This window comes from Bombus pyrosoma, linkage group LG7 (genome assembly GCF_014825855.1).
Source record: "Bombus pyrosoma isolate SC7728 linkage group LG7, ASM1482585v1, whole genome shotgun sequence".
In the NCBI taxonomy this organism is placed as follows: Eukaryota; Metazoa; Arthropoda; class Insecta; order Hymenoptera; family Apidae; genus Bombus; species Bombus pyrosoma.
Window position 1 is genome coordinate 10102666 of NC_057776.1, and position 19233 is coordinate 10121898.

Consider the following 19233-nt stretch of genomic DNA (forward strand, 5'->3'; position numbering starts at 1 on the left):
ATAGCAATGAATTTAATATCATCAGAAAGGTAAAAATAGCTTTAAGGAACATTACATGAAAGAATTATGATTAATTTATTAGGAGTTTATCACATAACAACAATTAATCAACATGTACGACATGAAAAATGCATAAATTTATAACATAATATATATTATATCCATTAGAAGACATGAGACCATAATAGTATAAAAAGTTTATTTCACATTATAAAAAAATTATATGGATATTTGACTAGATTAATCCTCCTCTGCTTCTAAATTTATACGGCTACCAAATTTTGCATATAGTTGTGTTTTTAACTCAGTTATAATATTCTTCAAATCGACACATTTGCTTTCCAAATTAGAGATTTCCTTTTTCTTCTTTTCTTTAATCTCATCTAAGTAATTCTAAAATCATGAACAACAGGAAGAATATGAAATATTTCATCATTTTGTATGAAAATAATAGCAATACTTGTCTCCAAGAACACTAAGTGTGGTATTGAGAATTATGTACCTGTGTCTTCTCTAAGTCTTCGTAAATAAAAACTTCACCAATGTAATATGGAATTTTTGCATCTTCATCCAAAAGAACTATTTCATCACAAGCATCTTCTAAGTTCTTTAATTCATTCTACAAAAGGCAGTACAGTATATATAAAATTATACATGTCCAAATAAGGTTACAAGAGGTATGAGGTAAGGACTAGCGCTAGATTAGTTAATACCTGTTTAACTTTTAATTCTTCCTTTAAGTCATCCATTTTAGCATTCTGCCTTGCAAATTTATTAATTTTTTGTTGATCTTCGTACGTGATATAAACATCAGAGTCCTATAACGCAAAATAGGTTAGATTTATGTTTGTAAAATAAAATGTAGGTGATTTTTAGGTACCGGTTGGAATCCAGCTTGAACATTTTTTCGTGCTGACATATTTGTTACTTGTATGCTATAACTGTTTAATTCGCCGTCTAATGGCAATCTAAATAGCAATTTTGAAACAATAATGTCTAGTAGTCACGACTCACAACATTATTTTATGAAGCTAATATCTTTAAAAGCGACTAATGGTTGTTGGAAATGCATCAATAAGTGTACTCTTTCTAAAGGCGCTTGTGCAATTTATCTAGCTAAGTAATATAGATACATGCATCTTCTAACGAATTAAACTATTTTTTCTTAGCTGCATACAAAATTAACTATTAAGATTGCAGAAATCAATAATAATAAATATGATTAATTTAATTATATGCATTATTTTGTTAATAAATCTTTAAATGTTCTTTTGCATTAAATCTAATTTGCCATTTTTATATTTCCTGTTATTAATTTTAAGTAACATACAATTTATTAATGAATGGAAAAGGTAAGTAGAATGAGTATATTATTGTTTAATATATAAGAATATGTAAATATACATACATGACAAAAAAGAAAATACAAAGGTCCCACCGAGATTTGAACTCGGATCGCTGGATTCAGAGTCCAGAGTGCTAACCATTACACCATGGGACCTTGTTTAATTTCCTTTGTTATAAACTATTCATGTATTTATTTAAAATAATTTTTTAACAAATTTAAAAATGTTTTGTTTGTTTGTAGTAATTTTCGCTGTGTACATTTGCATATGAACATGTATGTTTAATCATGAAAAAATGGAAACTTATGATTCAGTGTATTTATTTATATCGATATCACATATTACATATATATATTTATAAATATATATTATGTATTACTTTTTGATTTATATAAGACATAAACTTATAACTTTTACAAAAAATTACTTACATTTTACAAACAATATAAAATATCACTAATACATGCAATGTAGCACTTCCTTTTTATTAGTAGGTATAAGATAATAATAGATTTACAAAGTAGTATTAATATTATCTACGTATTTAATTTTTTGATTTTTCATTGTCATGAATTATTTCTGTTGTTAAATGTTTGTCTTCTGTTATATTTGTTTCATCAGGGTTTGTCACTTTCTTTTCCTCGATAGAAGCATTTTCTTCCTTCTGTTTTATGGTATTTGTGGGTTCTTTGATGTTACATATTTCTAATAAATTATATTTTTTAAATTTATAGTAATTTGGAGCAATAGACATAAGACAAAAACCACGTATCATTTCAACAATTACAGCAAGTTCTGGGTTTTTCAAATCTGCTTTATTTCCAGGATTCTTTTTGTTTATAATTTCTGCTAAGTCTTCGATTACTTCATCTCTGTGTATATTATTGTTACTATGGCGACTATAATAAAATTAGATTGATATTTATATTAAAAGTTCAGTAAAGTTCTAAACAATTTGTAGATTAAAAGACCTACTTGAATACAATACTGAAAGTTTTTGGTTCCTGTGCAAAATATTTTTCAAGCATTACATCTGCTTTAGATTTAATGTCATTCATATTTGCTTTACAGATAACTTCAATTGGAAGTAATCTTAATAAGAATCTTGTGCGTTGCTGTTTTGTGTTATCCAATTCACTAATAATTTTAGTAACTAATTCTAATGGATTTGTCAAAGTACTTTTTATAAAAATTACATTCTTCACACCAGTATCAACTACCTAATAAAAAAATTATGAATATCTAAAGTCTTTCGAAGACAAATATATCTGATAAATTCACCTGGAATCTTCTGGCATTTATTGTCTTTGAATATTCTGCTTTTAATTCATTAATTTGTTTGTTTAAAGCAACTGAAATATCATCTTCGTTATCAATGTTCTTTGTATCACTCACAGAATCATCTTTCTCGGATTTTTTTTTGAAATTATCATTATCGGAGTCCTTGAATTTAAAAAAATTTGACACTCTTATACTACTACATGTGTTTATATTATTGCTGAATTTCACTGTACCTTTGTGGTAACTGGTCCATAAATTTCATCAGCAAATTCATTAAGTAATTTATAAGCATCGCGTACACATTCTTTTTCAGAAAAATTGCATGTGCATAAGAAACCTTTTATACCTGGTTCCAAATTGAATTGTTTACGTCTTTTTTGGTTATAATTATGATTATGAAAGTAACTCTCTTTTCGCTTTTGGACATACATCTTTGTTAGAAACTCCTGTATTATGGATTTTACTTTATTTATTTAGAAGATGAAAAGATTTCCTGAAAGATATATTTTTATTTTGTATAATAGATAATAAAAACAAGCATGTGGTACTATTTACTAATATTTACTGTGGAGAGCTGTGCAAATCTAATAAATTAAATGTTGTAAAATTTTTAGTATTAGATTCTATGTATATTAAATACTTACGCTTTTATATAATAAAATATTTTCACATTAATTATTCAAAATATGAAACTAATTATACTTTTTAAATGATTTAGTTTATTCGTATGTTTGTAATTACATATAAATATACCCAACTTATTCGTATATCATTCGATCTAAGAGCCCTCTTACTGCAACTATATGTCATTTCCAATCATTAACCAGCACTAATTTCTATGTAATTTATACATAGTATGTATAAATATAAGGGTAAACTAAATTTACAATAGCATCAGTTATATAATACGATTTTTATTTTTCTATATGTATTAATAATATGTACAATTGTAGAAATATGTAAAAATATATAAAAGGTATATAAAAAGAAACATAAAAATACGTATTATGCTAAAATGTGTGAAATATATTACTATATAGTTAGCTAGTTGAGTTATAAATTTCGGCACCTTAACACCAAAATTATATTAGACGATACGCTTCATCGTAATGACATAACAATAATAATAGAATATATTACAATTTAAAGGTGTTTCATTTTAACATTTCGGCGGGCTGTATTACAAAAGTCTTCTTTGTGTTTATATCATAACCAATTTTTTGTTAAAAAGTTAAAAAAAAGTGAATTGATCGATTCTTTATCTGATGTGAATTAATTGAGTCTTTATGATCCTTTGTGTTTATGTTGATTGTAATAATTCTTTCAAAGAAATTCTTATATCTCTATAATTTTCATTGTTTTTGTAATATTTATATTAAAGAAGAATTATATAATATAAAAGAAAGTTATTACTGTTTCTTTTATTTTCATTTGCAGATTTTTGGATTGTTCTGTAACATTAGCTTTGCTAACTGCATCATTGCATGTTTCGACGTCAAGATTTGGTGTTATTGAATTGGTCATAACATTATGATTTGTAGTACTTTTATTTTTATTTTGAATAGATCTTGTTAACATTCTATGGCATTTTATTAAGGTTTTATAAATAAGGTTTTATAAACTTTTACTATTTACTTCCTGAAAATCTTTTTCTTTCATAAACTTCCTGTTTCTGAATGTAAAATATAATTTTTTTTGTTATTAACATAATTTCAATCAAATACTATTTTATCCCAAAATTTTATTCTAATGTAAGTGTCTGTTTAAACTTTCATTTGAAAGTAACTCTATGTAAGATGTAGATCCGTGTTTATCAACTTTGTTCATTATCTCTAGCAAATTTTGTAATAAAAGGGCAGGAAGTTTCACAATTGGCACACATTCCATATTATCTACAAAAAGATTTGAAAACTTTATATTACACATTACTTATACATTATTCATATCATTAAAATTATTGTAGCATATGTTGAAACAAGAGATAATATGTATTTTTAAGTCACTTATAATTTTATTACTTTCAGTCTTAGTTTAAGTTGGCTATGTAGTATTGACAATAAACTGAATGTGTATTTGTTTCTATTTTATTCTGTTCATTATTTTTTACTCTCATATAAATACATTGTGCATCTTGTGGTCTAATCAGAGATAATTTCTTCAGATTTATTTCATTGTGGTTTCTTATCTTTTGGTTTTTGAATATCAGCTATAATTTAAATATAATAATTTATCATACATATGAATGTTTTAATTTACATGAAAATACATATTTAATTCAGTACAATTCCTTTTTTTTGTAATATCTGTATCAAAATTGTCATTGCATTCAATATCTTTCCTAGTAGTGTTACTGGGAATATATAATTTATTGTATTTATAGATGTGGGAGTATTTAATTCTTTATATATATATATAATTTATGATTTATGATTATATATATATATATATATATATATATATATATAATGTCAAAGTATTTTATTTATCTTTTCCTTTCTGTTTTTCTTGCAAATTCTCAGTTTATCTTTTATTCTTTTCAAGTTCTAAAAGTAATCTAAATTCGTAATCACATTCATTTATTAATTTTATGATTTTAAGTAACTTCTTCTGATTACGTTAATAAACAAAAATATTACATAACAAGATAGTATTTCATTTATTAAAGCATTCAACTACTAAACAAAATTTTTTATTTTTGATAAATAAATTCTTGAATCATTTATATAAATATACGAGTTCATCGCAACGAGGTTACAATTCATATTACCTCCAATTAAATTCCTCGTCAGGATCAGGAAATTCAGAATCTATAATTAGGAATTTTTTATTTGGAATATTTACAATTACAAGTATATAATAATTAGCAATATTGTAATTATTATATATTGATATTTTTTAATTTAATCTTTGTTATACATTCCTGTGAAATCTGTTATATTTTCCCGCGTATTTTTCCGCGGCAATTTTAAATCAATACACATATCAATACACATTTAATCATATTATTATTCTCGCTAATTCTCGCTCTCCCCATTTCCAGTTTCTTTGTCTCCTCTTGTTCTTTCTTTTTTCGGAAACTACTATCTCGGTCTTTTCTTTAAAAATTTTTCGAATTTCTCTAGCATTTCCTTTAGTTTCTCCTCTCTATCCGCCATCAGCACAGTATCGTCTGCATATGTCAATGACCATACTTTCGTTTCTCCTACCACTATGCCCTTCTTTTTCATATAAAAAGATATAGATTAATTTAAACACTACAATAAAAAATTATTTCAACTCAATTTTTACGTAACGCTTTTCAAGAATTTGCTGCCGAGTAATGTCGTCAAGTATATGTGTTCTGCATTCAGAATAACGAGTTGTTTCAGGGACAGTGCTTTGAATAACAAAGACCATATCTGGTATGTAGAACGAATTTAGCTAGATATCAGAGTAACGTCGGAACCTTTTATAAATTGTATTATACTTTAATTATATTGACATAAATTAGAAAAGTGTAGCGCTTACATTTAGATATAAAAGTAATTTTATTTTAATATTAAATATTACTTTTCTTAAAAAAAAAATATATATATATAAATATAGGAAATATCTGATCAAAATTTTCGCGAGATTTGTGATTAGAAATAACATTATTACTATGTAATTTCTTCAATACATTGTATGTATATTTTTACTGTTAGCAGATATATTTAACTTTGACAAGTGTATTTTCGGTATCAGGCAAATCACACGTCAGTCTGTGGCGTGGCGTCACGAGAATAGCATCGTAGGGTAAATTCTCGTCTCGTTCAGAAATAATATCTACCTACTGTAGTACGTACTGTTAATGTTACGAATCTGTATATGACTACAAATATTTATTTATAAATATTTTGAGTGTTCCAACATTCAGACCCCAATGAACTTAGGTAATGTAGTTTTGTTAATAACTATGTGTTAACTCTACTTTTAAGGGAGAAGTATTAATATTGTTATAAGTTTTGGAGTAAATTTGTGTAAACAAATAAGTGAATGAATAAGTGTTACGACAAAGAATTGAGCAATTTGGTTATGAAAGGTTATGAACATCAACTGAAACGTCGTTTCATTCCCTGGAAGTAACCCTTGCGATTAAGACAATCAGCCACTGTGAATCCGGTTTCTTAAAAAATTGCGATCAATACTGTTCTGTTGAATTCTCCTAAGTGAAGCGAGAGAGCGATGCCGCTCTTCGATTATGTTTGTGTATATGTATGTATAACTGAAATGTCATGTGCTTCTTCGTAAAGCGAGAATTGAACTGATAATTAATTTCGTAATAGTATACAGACGATAAATATCGATAGTAAATTGAGAAATGTACAAAAATTTGTAGTTTAATGATGAATTAATAGCGTAGAAATTTTTGAAGCGATTTTATTTATGAATCACAAAATGACATGCTCAAATTTGACGATTAAATATTTAGCAATTATTTTGCTACATTAACCGATTATTTTTAAAGATATTAATTCAACTATTGTACTTCGTCATAGTTAGCGTATTATTTGCTTTCATAAATCCAGCTTTATAAAATACTAAGTTACAGATATAGTCTATTGTTTATTGTTTTCTTTCCCGTCACTGGGAACTTTTTATTAATCTGCGGTATTTTTGTGTGACGTCGGTTTGTCGCTTTAGATAACAACACGTATACTCACGTTTGTTACTGTAATAGTGTCCTCGGTGATTTTGTAATTTTTTATTTTTGTTTTATTATGAAGACGTTTACTCTACACATTCATTAAGAAAAATCTTTTCTTTCGTTACATTTCGTTAAGTCTTATATCTCTCTTTGTTAATTTAGTCTTTTCAGATAATATCTTTCGTAATAAATTTCTGTCTTTTGAATGTTAAGATTATACTCTGAATTTAATTATTTATAAGATCTATAACATAGATTTTTCTCTATACCAACAGGTACGTGGCTGTACGACCTATCGCATATGAGTTAGATAACATGAGTTTGAATTACGTAGAATCACATATAGATCAGTTATATCGAGTTTAGTCACTTGTAACGAAAAGCAGGTGTTCATTCACCGGAGGAATGAAGTATGCAGACTTCTTTACCAAGACAAACCATCGGCTGCATCGGAAAATGTACTTCTGGACTAAGTATCGATGAATTAGATCAAATTACAGATAATATACATAAAACTCTGACTCATCCACGTGGAAGGGAGATTTTTAAAAAATTTTTGGAACAACGTAGTCTCACGGACAACCTCGAGTGTTTGGCATTGTACGAAACATGTACGCAGATTATCACAGAAGAGACAAACTTTTCGTAAGTAATCATTTTCTTGCCAAAAATAATAATAATTGAGTTTTAAGAAATACATATTACTTTTGAAGATTGTCTTTTAAATCATTTTCTTGAGAAAATTATCTTTTAAGCGGTAGCCATTTTTGAAATGTTAGGTTTGGAAGAGAAAATCTTTTACCAGTCGGTAAAACAGTTAACTGATAAGTAAATAATGAATTTCCAGGTACTCGAAAAAGGGAACAACACTGGAGTCGTTAATCAAGAGTGTTATGCAAGTGAAAGAAATGGTTGAAAATTTGGACGGTGTACAGCAGATAGACAAGGCATTTCTAGAACGTTTCAATGAAACGTTAAATAGCAATTCGAGGACTTCTTTACTTAGCATATTAGCAGATACCAGAGATCGGTGTCGCAATCATTTGAGGCACGTTCATGAAAGTTTCAAACAATATGCATCGGAACCGTGTCCGATAATTAAATAATTAATGAACATATCTTTTTCTTTGTATCTTCGTGCCTTTAAAACTTCATTCGTATAGAGACAGAAAGTTATTCTCCATTTTTTTTAATGTGTAAAAGTTAGCACATGTTTCACGTAACAATCTATATATGTGATGACGAATGTCGTGTATTTTCTGTATACTTTTACTCATTGAAGTTGCGATATCGTTATACTGTGATTATTTAAATTATGTAATTTAATAAAAAAAGAAGCAAAAATTAAAACTCGATGATTTATATTTTTGATAATCTAAATGTTATCCCGAATATAACAGCAAGTGTAGCAACATTCAAATGCTTCTTCATTCATGTCGGTATTCAATTAATTGATATTTGTTAGATATGTTAATTATGAAATGTATCAAGAACATAAGGAAGATTCTCGTGTGCAAACAATGATTGTAAAAATAAATAATATAGGCAATACCGTAAAATCTTTGGAGGAAAGTCTCATGATTACCCGGAGCTTAGAAGCGGAACGATGGCTACGATATTCAAATTTAAAAGCAAAAAACAAAATAATGATGGACGATCTCAGAAAAGCAAATAAACGCAATAAAAATATGCTCAGTATGTGGGAATGTTTAAACCGTGAGGAACAATAACGTTATTGACATTATGTTTGTAGATTTATTTCGACAGAGTGTTACTGACATTCGTCTTGGAAGCGATATTACGTTGCCAGATTCTTTGAAAAAGGAAGTACAAAGATCTTGGCATCAAAAGTAGCATTATTTATTATTTACATTATAACACAAATTAATAAACGTTTAAAAAAATTGATGTTAAAATATTTACTAGGTATGATGCTTTATTAACGCGCAACGAGCAATTAAAACGAGAACTTAATTCCCGAAATTTGCTTCTTAAAGAAAAAACGCAGGAGGTACATAGTTTTGTACGTTTTAATATATTTATGTTAATTTTATCGTTAAAATTGATCGATTCTAGATCAGTAGTCTTCAACAAAAATTATTAACGCTTGGCGATAGACTCGTTGAACGGAACGAATCCGTGGAAAGTATTTGTAAAAAATACTTGACTTTAAAAAGACGAAAAGACGAACAAGAAATTTTGTTACGTGGTTCCATCGAAACGTTACAGGTTGAAATATTTGAAGAAGCAAACATTAGATAGAAAATATTCAATAAACAGTTTGAAAACTGAAAATAATTATGTATTAGGATACATTGAGGAAATCAAACGACGGGGCTTTCAAAAAAGATTCTGAAATATCCTCGATACTCAGTAAAGATGCGTTATCAGCTCGAGAAATTCGACGTAGTGATGGGTTAGCTTACGAAAATTCTTTTTTAAGAGTTCTTTTGCAGAAAGCGAAACGCAATTACAAAACTAGCGGAAACAGCAGCACTATTTCTTTTGATTAAACCGTTTAGTCGATTTTCCCGAAATTGTAAGCTCTGTTAATTTTTCTCACGAGAGATTTTACGTGCAAACTTTTCAAAGATAAGATTCGTAAAACCATACAGTTGCAGAGTTCGAGCGGGTTAAGAAGAAGATCGTAGGTGGAAACATGAGGGTCACTGTTTAAGAACATCGGAATTATGCAACTCTAAAGGTAATAACCGGATGAAAGAGACACATTAAATTAAGTTAGCGGCGATCGATGACAAGTGCTTCACTATAAAAGCAACAACTTCGTTTAGACTAGTCTTACTTGGTGCTGATCAGCACTGAGAGAACTCAGGGTTATCTGATTGTTATTAGTCTTCGTGTAAGTTGATCTTTTTTAAGCGATTAATAAATCTTCGATACTTTAATTTGTTGACCTCTAATTCGTTTTTATAGGTGTAACCGATCAGCGCGATAAGAAATATAACGACAAAACGTAGAATTTGAACAAGATTTCGCATTTTCGAAGCAGAAGGATTCAACAAGTGTAAAGTTGATAAAACATCATGACGAAAATATACGAAGCATTCTTCATGCTCTATACCTTTCTTTTCTCTCCGCTGATTATTTTACTATTAATATGCTCGTACTTTTATCGTCGAATCGTAGAGATCGTTCTAAGGATACAATTGAAGGATAAATTCGCTGGTCTTCTTGATGGGACGGATTGCGTTTGGGCTATAGAACAATCATCGGCACTTTCTGTGAGCAACATCCTTATGATCTTAGAAAAAGATGCTCGACATTCGAACGCCAACTTCTTGGAGAGTTTTCGAGATTTGGCAAAAAATCGTATAGTGTGCTCGTCTTTTGAAAAGTTGCTGTATAAGAGAAAGAGAAAATTCGGCTACTATTTCTGGGAGAGGAGCGAAGAGATCGATCTGAAAGGACGGATCAGATGGTTGGAATATGAGCGTGGGAACTGCGACGGATCCTGTGACAATATTTATAACGGTCACTTGAAAAGGGTTTTGTCGAACGTTTGCAATCAGCCTCTACCGGAGAATCATACAGCATCCTGGGAGATTTTAATTGGGAAATGTTGTCCCAGGTCGAGTCATCATTATCTTCGACGAATGGAGGAACGTTTGACGAGCAAAATCAAGGTTCCTATTTTGTTTCGTGTCCATCATTCCTTAGGCGATGGTATGGCTCTCCTCAAATTCTTTAGGGACATTATTATCGACAAAGAACCGGTCCCAGAAACGTTCTTGCAGTTGGAGCATATGAGTTTTAGAATGAAGAGCGAGAAAACGAAGAAGTCAAATGCGACGGTACATGTGACGAATCCTGTGAATCCTTGCTTGAACATCGACAACAGCTTAAACAGCACTACATTTCAAAAGGATGTTATGTCGGCTACCATGCCGTTCATCTATTTAGTGGTGTTTCCACATGTCGTTAAATTATTAAAGAAACGGTTCAACGAAGGACTAGAGTACCTGCGAAAAGTTACTTTGGAAGAATTGAGACAGGACACGAGACAATTTCTAATGGAAGAACGAGATAAATTAAATACTTTTTTCTCGGAAGTTGTTTGGAAAAAGGTACAGAATTATTTAAAAATGACGAAGATTATCACAGATGCTCCTGGTTGCTTGATTCAACAAGCTTTTCGTAGCATGGACAAAAGGTTTGTTTATCCGTTCACTAACTTTTCTTTCCAAACACGTTAAAAATATTATAAAATGTTTTATCGCAGCGCACTCCATGGAGCAGAATTATCAGGTGAAAAATTGATCTCTTATTGGCTCGAGGATGATTTCAAGAATGCCTGCAATCAGAGGCTGTTTACAAAGATTCAGAACATAAGAAGCATCACAGGCGCAAGATTTGGAGACGTACTATTAGCTGCTCTATCTGTTAGTTTACACAAGTACTTTCTTCGGGTAAGTGGTTACGTATTCTTTACCTCCATTTGAATTTTCTTCGCGAACAGTTGTTTCTACGTTAATTTAAATTTTACAGATAAACGAACCGGTTCCAACGAAATTAAGCGTCGTCCTACCGATGAAAATCGAGGAATGGAGCGAGAACCTTCCGTTGCAAAATAATTTCTCAGTTGGCATATTGCCGCTTTGTATTTCGCAGATAAACGGCAAACAGCTTGCGGATCCACGTGAAAATTCTCAACTTTTAGAACGCCTTGATGCTATTAAGAGAGCAAATGATTCGCTCAGAAAGAGTCCTGATTACAAAGTGAATTTTTTGGTGATGAAGTATCTCACAGCTGTGTTGCCTGATAAATTTTTACGACCGATTTTTAGGAGTTATAGCACGATGGTATTTAGCAACTTAGTTGGTCCTCAGGAAGTAAAATTAATGGGCCATCCTTTGAAAAATATCGTTTTTTGGATACCAAACAGGTTACAAGTTTTTTTATGCCATATACTTCCTGTCCTCTTATATGATGTTTTAGTAAAACGACTATATCTCAAAGATTGCAAGTACCACAGCTTTCAGAGTTATTGCTTTCAGGAGTTACACGGGGATTGGATGTTCGTTGTTAACTTATCGGGGTTATTTGCACTTGTCTTTGATCGCTGATAAAGCTTTGGTGCAAAATGAAAAGTCTCTTACAAGAATCTTGGAGAACACTGTAAATGAAATCGATAATCTTTACGACAGGCTAACTTTATCATTTTTTTCGAAAAAACTTCATAGAAGTATATCAACACCCACAAAGAAAGGTAGGTCAATCGAGAAGTACTTAATAAGAAAGTATTGACATAATTTTTTATACTTTCAGCAATCGGTGTGTTGTAAAATCGTGGAAGACATTTGTATCTCTTATTTTTTTTGTATTCATTATTCACATTTTTTCATAAAATTTTATTTTATAATACACCGGCAATGTTTTACCATTGTATTTTATCATATAAAATCGTTGTAAATAATTGACGTTTATGCTGATTGTGAGACTCGATGAATTATGCGTATTCTGATTTGTATTTTTATTATATATAATAAAAAATATATTTTCTTAAACATATACGTAAATGCTCTATTTTAAATGCTTTCTGAAATATTTTGTAAACACTAATATGTAGAATGAAATATATTATTAATTAATAAGATCATACAATTTTTTAGGTCGTAAAAAATAATGCGTATACAATACATAAAATAAATGGTAAATTCGAAGTTTCATATCTATATCTCTACAAAGATATTTAAAGAAATCATGGAACTTTTCAATTGTCGATCTATTGTTCATACCATCTCTTCTTAAATATTATCTTTCCAAAAACGAAGAAGAAAGTCAGCTCTCATCGATTCGTTTTCAAAAATAAATAAGGCCAGAAAACAATGTCAAAAAGGATATTAAAAAAGGAGAAACTAGTTCGTCGACGATTCGTAATTTTTGGTGATGCGTGTACTATCGAGCTTGTTTTAATACGATGAGTCAAAATATACTTCGCTTTGTGTTGACCTCTCTTTTCTTTTTTACTGTATTCGCTATTGCAATCAGACGAAATATCCACATCCTCCGATGTCGTCTCGATGTGTTTTCGATATTTCAATGACCTGTTTTGATAATCACATGTAATTATCGCGACAATCATTATACTCTGAGTTTCAAGTAGATAATTTTATGTATATCATTTTAACCATTTTTTCTTTCTGATTTCTTCCGGGGACGAACTCTTTAAATCGCTGTTATCTTCCTGTTGATTTCTGGAAGCTGGATTGTGTTCGCTGCACGATTTGCAAGGGCAGTTCAGTTTCAAACTTCGTAGAATTGTTAAAACGCGAGGGTCATCGATGCTACTAATAATAGCCGGGGATTCGTCGGCCGATGTTAATCCACGATCCTCCGCTTCCTCATCTGCCTCTAACGTCGAAGTTTCCTCTTTGTTCCAAACTATTCTAGATAAAATGAATGTTTTTGAGTCAATTAATATTTTCTCTTTGATATAGATTTTAAAAATTATCGCGTGTACTTGTATCCTTTTGTAATTCGTTGAAACGAACCATATCTTGTTTATGAGTACTTTGTTCTTCTTTACTGGATGATCTTTTTTTCATACTTTTTTCTGAGATATCGATGCTTTAAATTCATGTTTAATTATTATAATAAATGTTCATTGATAACAGAATGTAATTATCTTTTATTTTATTTTTTAACTAACTTGTCAGAAGGAGAGTTTGTCGTGGAATATTTCAAGTGAGAAGAATCTTTCGGTTTTACCTTTTTCGTCTATCATACAAGTAATTCATTATTGTTTAATCTCTAGCCTAATTTGATTTTTATCTTTACGTATATTACATTACCGAATGTAGTTCATAAAACGTATGAACTGGAAAAACAGCTATCTTCGCACGAGGAATTTTACTACCCTTGACTTGAATTGGTGATTTCTTTTTAGCAATTTCATAATCTTCTGACGTCTCGCTTTTCATCTGTTGTGTCATTTGATTATTGTTATCATTCTCAATCGCCTCTTTCGTATCCTTGTACGAAATGTTTTTAGCGTCCATTACTAAATTTTTCTAAATATAACGAATTTACATGTCACCATAATGAAGTAAAGTGATTTTCTTAAGCAAAATAAGTTTTACAATTAAGTTCAAGGACAAAAATTTGAACGAGCGAGTGAGGAAAAGGATGTACAAACCCTCAACGAGTTTGACAAATGTTCAACGTTATTGGTATCATTGTCGGTAATATTCTCTTTTTCGCCGATATAATTTTCTTTCTCAAAGATACTGGAAGAGGTCATCGTTTTTTGATTAGTCCTACTGGGTGATCGTGTATATGTTTTGATGGGTGAGGCGTTTTTTTGGATCAGCGACTTCGTCTTGAATTCTTGAGATCTTTTCTGAAAATTCTTTCTTGATATAATTCGTCCTTTTAAGCGAGTCTTTAGAGCTTTCTTTCTAAGTGGAACTCCACTAACCATCACACCACGACCGATATTTTTATAATCTAGTAAATTCGGTACATCCGGTTGACTGATAGCAGCATCGTAATCGTATGTTATATGTGGTTTTGCTGTTCGGCTTCTCACGGTGATGCGCGGGCTACGAAATCGTTTGGTCGTTGGCGTGTCGTGGGTCCCACGTTGCGATCTAGCGCTCATTGTTCTTTCAACATGACTATAATTCCGTCTGAAGTAAATTAACATTTTTTTAAATTATTTATATCATATTATAGGTTGCTAAAAATGCGGAGGTCAAATTTGCATTTACAAATTATTCAAAAAGTGAGTTTTATTTGATATTTTAACATAGGAACTTACATGGAAGCTAATGATTCATTTGTAATAGGTTCTACTTTCTTTCTCGCGTTTTTGCGATGCTTGAGTTTATTCCAGAATCTTAGAATGGCCTTTGTGGATTTGCGCTCGACTTTCCTCAACGACAAACTCTTCTGATCAACAAGATTTACACATTCAGCCTGTTTATCGCTCCATTTCGACTCTATTTCTCGCGTCTGCGATACAAGCGAGGTGGAGTGATTGGATCGACGACGAAAATGCGACTGAAATCGGAAATGTGTTTTCTTGAGATTCGCCAGTATTCTCGATGGTTGAGTTCACATTTTCCGGATATACGTAGAAGTCTGATGGATATTTTTCTGTTATGTGGTTTGGCGTTTGTGGTTAAACAAAAGAGTTTTGCGTAACATTTCAATGCTAACTCGTTGATCGCTAAGGTATATGATAAAATTTCGCAATGAAGTAAATTTTAAAAGTATCTTAAATACTTCTTTCTCTTTTATTTCTAGTTGCTATGAAAATTATATTAAATAAGAAAGCATTCTCAATATTATTTTACAATATAAGTTACATATATGTATTTTATACTACTATTCTATTACAATAAAAGAGGACTTTACACGGAGAACAATATTAACGTTGCTGACTAATATTGCTCCAAATTTGTTATCTCAACGTCGGTCTATGTAAAAGAATGCGAAAAACGAGTCTTGAAATCTTTTCGTAAGTTAAAAACATTAATGCCGCTGTGAGAATGGTTTGCAATAATTTCGCTTCCATTCCTTTGTATAGTCCTCCTACTCCTTGTCTCCTGGAAATAAGAATTCGCATTGAATACAATTATACTTGTGTCATTTTATAAAAATATTACTTACTTTAATATGTAAAATAGAATTTCTAAGCTCCCAGCGTTTGGTGGCAGATTTGGATACTTATGACCATGCTAAAAGTTAAAATCATGCTGTATGTACAGTCTTTATGAAAACTTTGAAAATAATTAAAATAATATAAATACGTACTCTCAGTTTCGTTTGAACTAATTGCAATGGATAAGTTAGTATGGTTGCAACCGCTTTGGCTATAGCACCAATAACAAAGAATGTCCATGCAGATGGTTGTATACCATGTAGAGATGCGAGAACTTTTCTTTTAACAGTTTCATAAGTCATAAACTGAATGGCTGGATTCATAACTAGCATCAAGCTCGGTAAAGTCCCAGCCCAAAGCTTTTTTAAACCTTCGTATTTCCATATATATATAAGACCACCTAAACAGGTAATGTGCCATAGAAATCCATTAATTTAACAACAATTCATTTCTAGTATTTGCAGTTATTTTCTAGATGCATCATTAAGCGTAAAATTTACATAGATATAGACTATATCTTTATAAAAATTAAACAGTATTTATTGTACACGTGTCAGAAGTTGAACTTCATTCAAAATTTATTGATACCAATTTATTAATTCTGGTATCGCAAAAACGTACCATATAAGGTATTGTAAAGGTTATTTCTTTCCTGAGTGTTGTTAACGCCTCTCATTTTCAGTCTAGTATTTACTACCCACAGTGGTGTCGTTGTTAAAACATTAATTACACCTAGAACAACGATTTTTAAGCAAAAACTTTTCAAGCGATTTTTGTTAAATACCGTACCTGCAATTGATGCAACCAGTAGATCATTTCCAGCTGATTGATTCTTTCTTGCTCTAAGCATTTTCAAGCCGTGGAATGTGTAAAAATAAACGAAGTTGCTAACACATAGACTTTGAAGAACTGGTACCATTCCCCTGTACAAGGTGGCTCTAGGATGTTACCATAAATGCGACGAAATTTTTATTTCGATAATTATGACTCATTAAACGTATTACAAAACAAAAAACTTACGGTCCTTCCTTTGCGGCGAGATCACGGATTGTAGCAAGTGTACCTTTCGATTCTCGGTGTTCTTCCACTACAAAAAAAAAAGTAAACTTTGATAATAATGTGTAAATATGTAAATATATGTACGTAAATATCTATTTTATTTTTAGGATTTTATATTGTTTACGTTTGGCCTGATCGACGTCTCACACAATACTGTAGGTTAGAAGATTAACTATAAGGTTATTCGTGACAGTTTGAGATTAATCATATAAGTGTTATATTAATCTATCATTTAATTTGGATTCTTTCATGAAGACTTAATGCATTCATTTATGTTACTTCATTTTACTTAATGCATTTTTTGCGCAATATACTCAGTCAGTGGTGCGAAAATTATTCTAATTTTTTATGTCACAAACATTTGTATCTATTCTAAATCTGTCGTTTTCAAATTTATCGATTCTTTGAGATACATATAGCCAATGTACACAAACGTACTAGTATAACCTTTACGAAGTATGTGATTTTTATTTAACGATTATTATAAATAGGTCAAATATATTATAATTTTTTAATATACCTACATTGTAATCTGCTTCGTACTGTATCTAAAGGAAAGAATATTGTCATCGCAACAACGCCGCCCTGTAAAGTACCACAGCCAAAAATTAATTTACATACCACTAAAGATTTAACAACTTTTCAAAATTCTTTAACGTATACTTACAGCAGCGCCGGATATCGCGTGAACTAGCGTTTCATAACTGAAAATGCTTCTGTTGTGTTCTCCGCCACCCATATTTACAAATCATTCGCTTTTGTAAATTTATTTATTAGAATGAAATTCATTCGAGCTATATTAAGTATTCCTTACTGAATCGTATTATGTTATAACATCAATGATCACTCTGCAAACATATACATATTTGTAAATTTCAATTTCAAAATCAACTAAAATAAGAATATAGTTATCATTTTTATACGAAAGACATGGCGATAAGCAGCTCGATTTTAGATTTGAATTATTCACGATATTTATAAATCGAAAGATTAATCGAGTCAATCGAATCAATCGATTAAATGATATAATCGACTAATCTACGTATTTCTACGTACCGATATAAGTTATGAATTTGCTTCATAATTCTAACTCGGTTTGAAATAATGTTGTAATGTTTGTAATATATATAATAATCTATTGAAACTTCGTACAGCACAATTATCACGGTCGCGTCGGTAAGTAAAATTTAAATCGTGAATTAATCACAAATTCAATTACTACAAAAACAGTAATCGAGGAATATTTAAATAATACAATAATTTCATATAATTTCGTATAATCAACACCTTTTACGTTCATAGAGTTGAATAATTTTCACGAGTGATGGATTGTCGAGAAATTACGTCTTAGTTCTCCGAGCGACATGTTGACACTAGCGAGAAAACATTCCGGATAAGTGATCATCATCATAAGTAACTATGTAAATGAAAGATGTATGTGCCGATTCTGTAAAATCGCTACTCTAAAATGACCACCGTGTACTATACATGTATGTATAGATATGTCAGTAAATAAGTATGTGTGCTTGCCTTTCTATACGTGTTTCCTTTACCATGCACGATTCAACATCCCAATCATGAACACGACGAACGTCGCGACACGATCCGATCTGCGGCTTAAAGGCTAAGTTCGATGTAAGATCTCTAGTCGTTTCATCGTCAACTAGATGTTCCCGATAAAATTACTTTGGCCATGATGGACTGTTCCCCTGTGGATAATACGCTTGCGCTTTAGGTTACACCGATGGTTCGAGAGGTCGATTATGTATCGTACGTTGTAAGCATGCGCTGTTATGAATTTCATATCCGAATATTTTTTGGTTCAAATTTACGGTTATTAACTCCATTGAGATTTTATAGGTTATGTATAGGTACATTTCGATTACAATGTATAATATATTTTTGTTTAACTTTAATTCGCATATTGAAAACGTAAATGTAAATTATGCATTTTAGGGTAAATATTTTTGTCTCCAATCGATAGACATTGTTTATAAAAAATAATCTAATCTTATTAACCTATATATGTAATTGGTATGAAAAAATGAAAGATAAACGACATTGTAAATATCTCGAATTTTTTATTGACATTGCAAGGCACTTAGTAGCCGCAATAAACTTTAATTATGATGCTTTGCTGTCTGATATAATTATTTTAATATGCATCGGAATGAGATATTAAAACGTGTTTTTAAAAATACATACCGAGAAGTAGTGAAATGCATGTCATAAGATCTTATGAATATGCTATGAA

The 19233-nt window shown here is 30.4% G+C and overlaps 7 protein-coding genes, 1 long non-coding RNA gene and 1 other non-coding gene across 17 annotated transcripts; 4 read left to right on the plus strand and 5 right to left on the minus strand.

The window, feature by feature from the left end:
• Positions 1–51: 51 nt before the first annotated feature.
• LOC122569236 (prefoldin subunit 4) lies at positions 52–1076 on the minus strand. The gene is made up of 4 exons (XM_043729954.1): positions 881–1076; positions 714–818; positions 503–619; positions 52–393 (listed from the first exon to the last, which is right to left on the minus strand). Exons 1-4 carry the CDS (start codon positions 917–919, stop codon positions 241–243), a joined length of 414 nt encoding a protein of 137 aa, XP_043585889.1. The 5' UTR covers positions 920–1076; the 3' UTR covers positions 52–240.
• A 353-nt stretch (positions 1077–1429) lies between these two features.
• Trnaq-cug lies at positions 1430–1501 on the minus strand. The gene has a single exon. It is a non-coding gene; the product is annotated as a tRNA-Gln (tRNA).
• A 195-nt stretch (positions 1502–1696) lies between these two features.
• On the minus strand, positions 1697–3414 carry LOC122569845 (THUMP domain-containing protein 1 homolog). Its single transcript, XM_043731478.1, has 5 exons — positions 3272–3414; positions 2861–3120; positions 2628–2789; positions 2322–2566; positions 1697–2245 (listed from the first exon to the last, which is right to left on the minus strand). The coding sequence occupies exons 2-5, from the start codon at positions 3056–3058 to the stop codon at positions 1891–1893; spliced, it is 960 nt and encodes a 319-aa protein (XP_043587413.1). The 5' UTR covers positions 3059–3120; positions 3272–3414; the 3' UTR covers positions 1697–1890.
• Positions 3415–3481: 67 nt separating this feature from the next.
• Positions 3482–4709, plus strand: LOC122569852. Its single transcript, XR_006317594.1, has 2 exons — positions 3482–3603; positions 4065–4709. It is a non-coding gene; the product is annotated as an uncharacterized LOC122569852 (long non-coding RNA).
• A 1639-nt stretch (positions 4710–6348) lies between these two features.
• On the plus strand, positions 6349–8643 carry LOC122569849. 3 transcript variants are annotated; one of them, XM_043731489.1, is made up of 4 exons: positions 6429–6443; positions 6584–6860; positions 7569–7938; positions 8141–8643. In XM_043731489.1, exons 3-4 carry the CDS (start codon positions 7706–7708, stop codon positions 8397–8399), a joined length of 492 nt encoding a protein of 163 aa, XP_043587424.1. In that variant the 5' UTR covers positions 6429–6443; positions 6584–6860; positions 7569–7705; the 3' UTR covers positions 8400–8643. The 3 variants fall into 3 exon arrangements, with proteins under 3 accessions (XP_043587423.1, XP_043587425.1, XP_043587424.1); XM_043731488.1 differs by lacking the exon at positions 6584–6860 and having other exon boundaries at positions 6349–6538; XM_043731490.1 differs by lacking the exon at positions 6584–6860 and having other exon boundaries at positions 6354–6443.
• Positions 8644–8774: 131 nt separating this feature from the next.
• On the plus strand, positions 8775–9806 carry LOC122569851. Its single transcript, XM_043731492.1, has 5 exons — positions 8775–8988; positions 9047–9143; positions 9220–9304; positions 9370–9522; positions 9603–9806. The coding sequence occupies exons 1-5, from the start codon at positions 8775–8777 to the stop codon at positions 9804–9806; spliced, it is 753 nt and encodes a 250-aa protein (XP_043587427.1).
• LOC122569844 lies at positions 9701–13095 on the plus strand. Of its 3 annotated transcripts, XM_043731476.1 has the most exons (7): positions 9701–9832; positions 9915–10153; positions 10228–11464; positions 11534–11720; positions 11800–12197; positions 12310–12521; positions 12581–12823. In XM_043731476.1, the coding sequence occupies exons 3-7, from the start codon at positions 10338–10340 to the stop codon at positions 12595–12597; spliced, it is 1941 nt and encodes a 646-aa protein (XP_043587411.1). In that variant the 5' UTR covers positions 9701–9832; positions 9915–10153; positions 10228–10337; the 3' UTR covers positions 12598–12823. The 3 variants fall into 3 exon arrangements, 2 of the variants coding, with proteins under 2 accessions (XP_043587411.1, XP_043587412.1); XR_006317593.1 differs by lacking the exons at positions 9701–9832; positions 12581–12823 and having other exon boundaries at positions 10003–10153; positions 11800–12030; positions 12099–12197; positions 12310–12338; XM_043731477.1 differs by lacking the exons at positions 9701–9832; positions 12581–12823 and adding an exon at positions 12925–13095 and having other exon boundaries at positions 10003–10153.
• Positions 13096–13222: 127 nt separating this feature from the next.
• On the minus strand, positions 13223–15462 carry LOC122569848 (myb-like protein D). Of its 3 annotated transcripts, none has more exons than XM_043731487.1 (4): positions 14451–15462; positions 14107–14325; positions 13965–14032; positions 13617–13882 (listed from the first exon to the last, which is right to left on the minus strand). In XM_043731487.1, exons 1-4 carry the CDS (start codon positions 14958–14960, stop codon positions 13756–13758), a joined length of 924 nt encoding a protein of 307 aa, XP_043587422.1. In that variant the 5' UTR covers positions 14961–15462; the 3' UTR covers positions 13617–13755. The 3 variants fall into 3 exon arrangements, with proteins under 3 accessions (XP_043587421.1, XP_043587422.1, XP_043587420.1); XM_043731485.1 differs by lacking the exon at positions 13617–13882 and having other exon boundaries at positions 13924–14032; positions 14451–14943; positions 15075–15462; XM_043731486.1 differs by lacking the exon at positions 13965–14032 and having other exon boundaries at positions 13223–13696.
• Positions 15463–15603: 141 nt separating this feature from the next.
• Positions 15604–18652, minus strand: LOC122569846 (peroxisomal membrane protein PMP34). Of its 3 annotated transcripts, none has more exons than XM_043731479.1 (9): positions 18510–18652; positions 17647–17827; positions 17504–17564; positions 16941–17007; positions 16710–16858; positions 16542–16652; positions 16073–16320; positions 15929–15996; positions 15604–15864 (listed from the first exon to the last, which is right to left on the minus strand). In XM_043731479.1, the coding sequence occupies exons 2-9, from the start codon at positions 17716–17718 to the stop codon at positions 15720–15722; spliced, it is 921 nt and encodes a 306-aa protein (XP_043587414.1). In that variant the 5' UTR covers positions 17719–17827; positions 18510–18652; the 3' UTR covers positions 15604–15719. The 3 variants fall into 3 exon arrangements, with proteins under 3 accessions (XP_043587414.1, XP_043587415.1, XP_043587416.1); XM_043731480.1 differs by lacking the exon at positions 18510–18652 and adding an exon at positions 18267–18396; XM_043731481.1 differs by lacking the exon at positions 18510–18652 and adding an exon at positions 18036–18249.
• Positions 18653–19233: the final 581 nt, after the last annotated feature.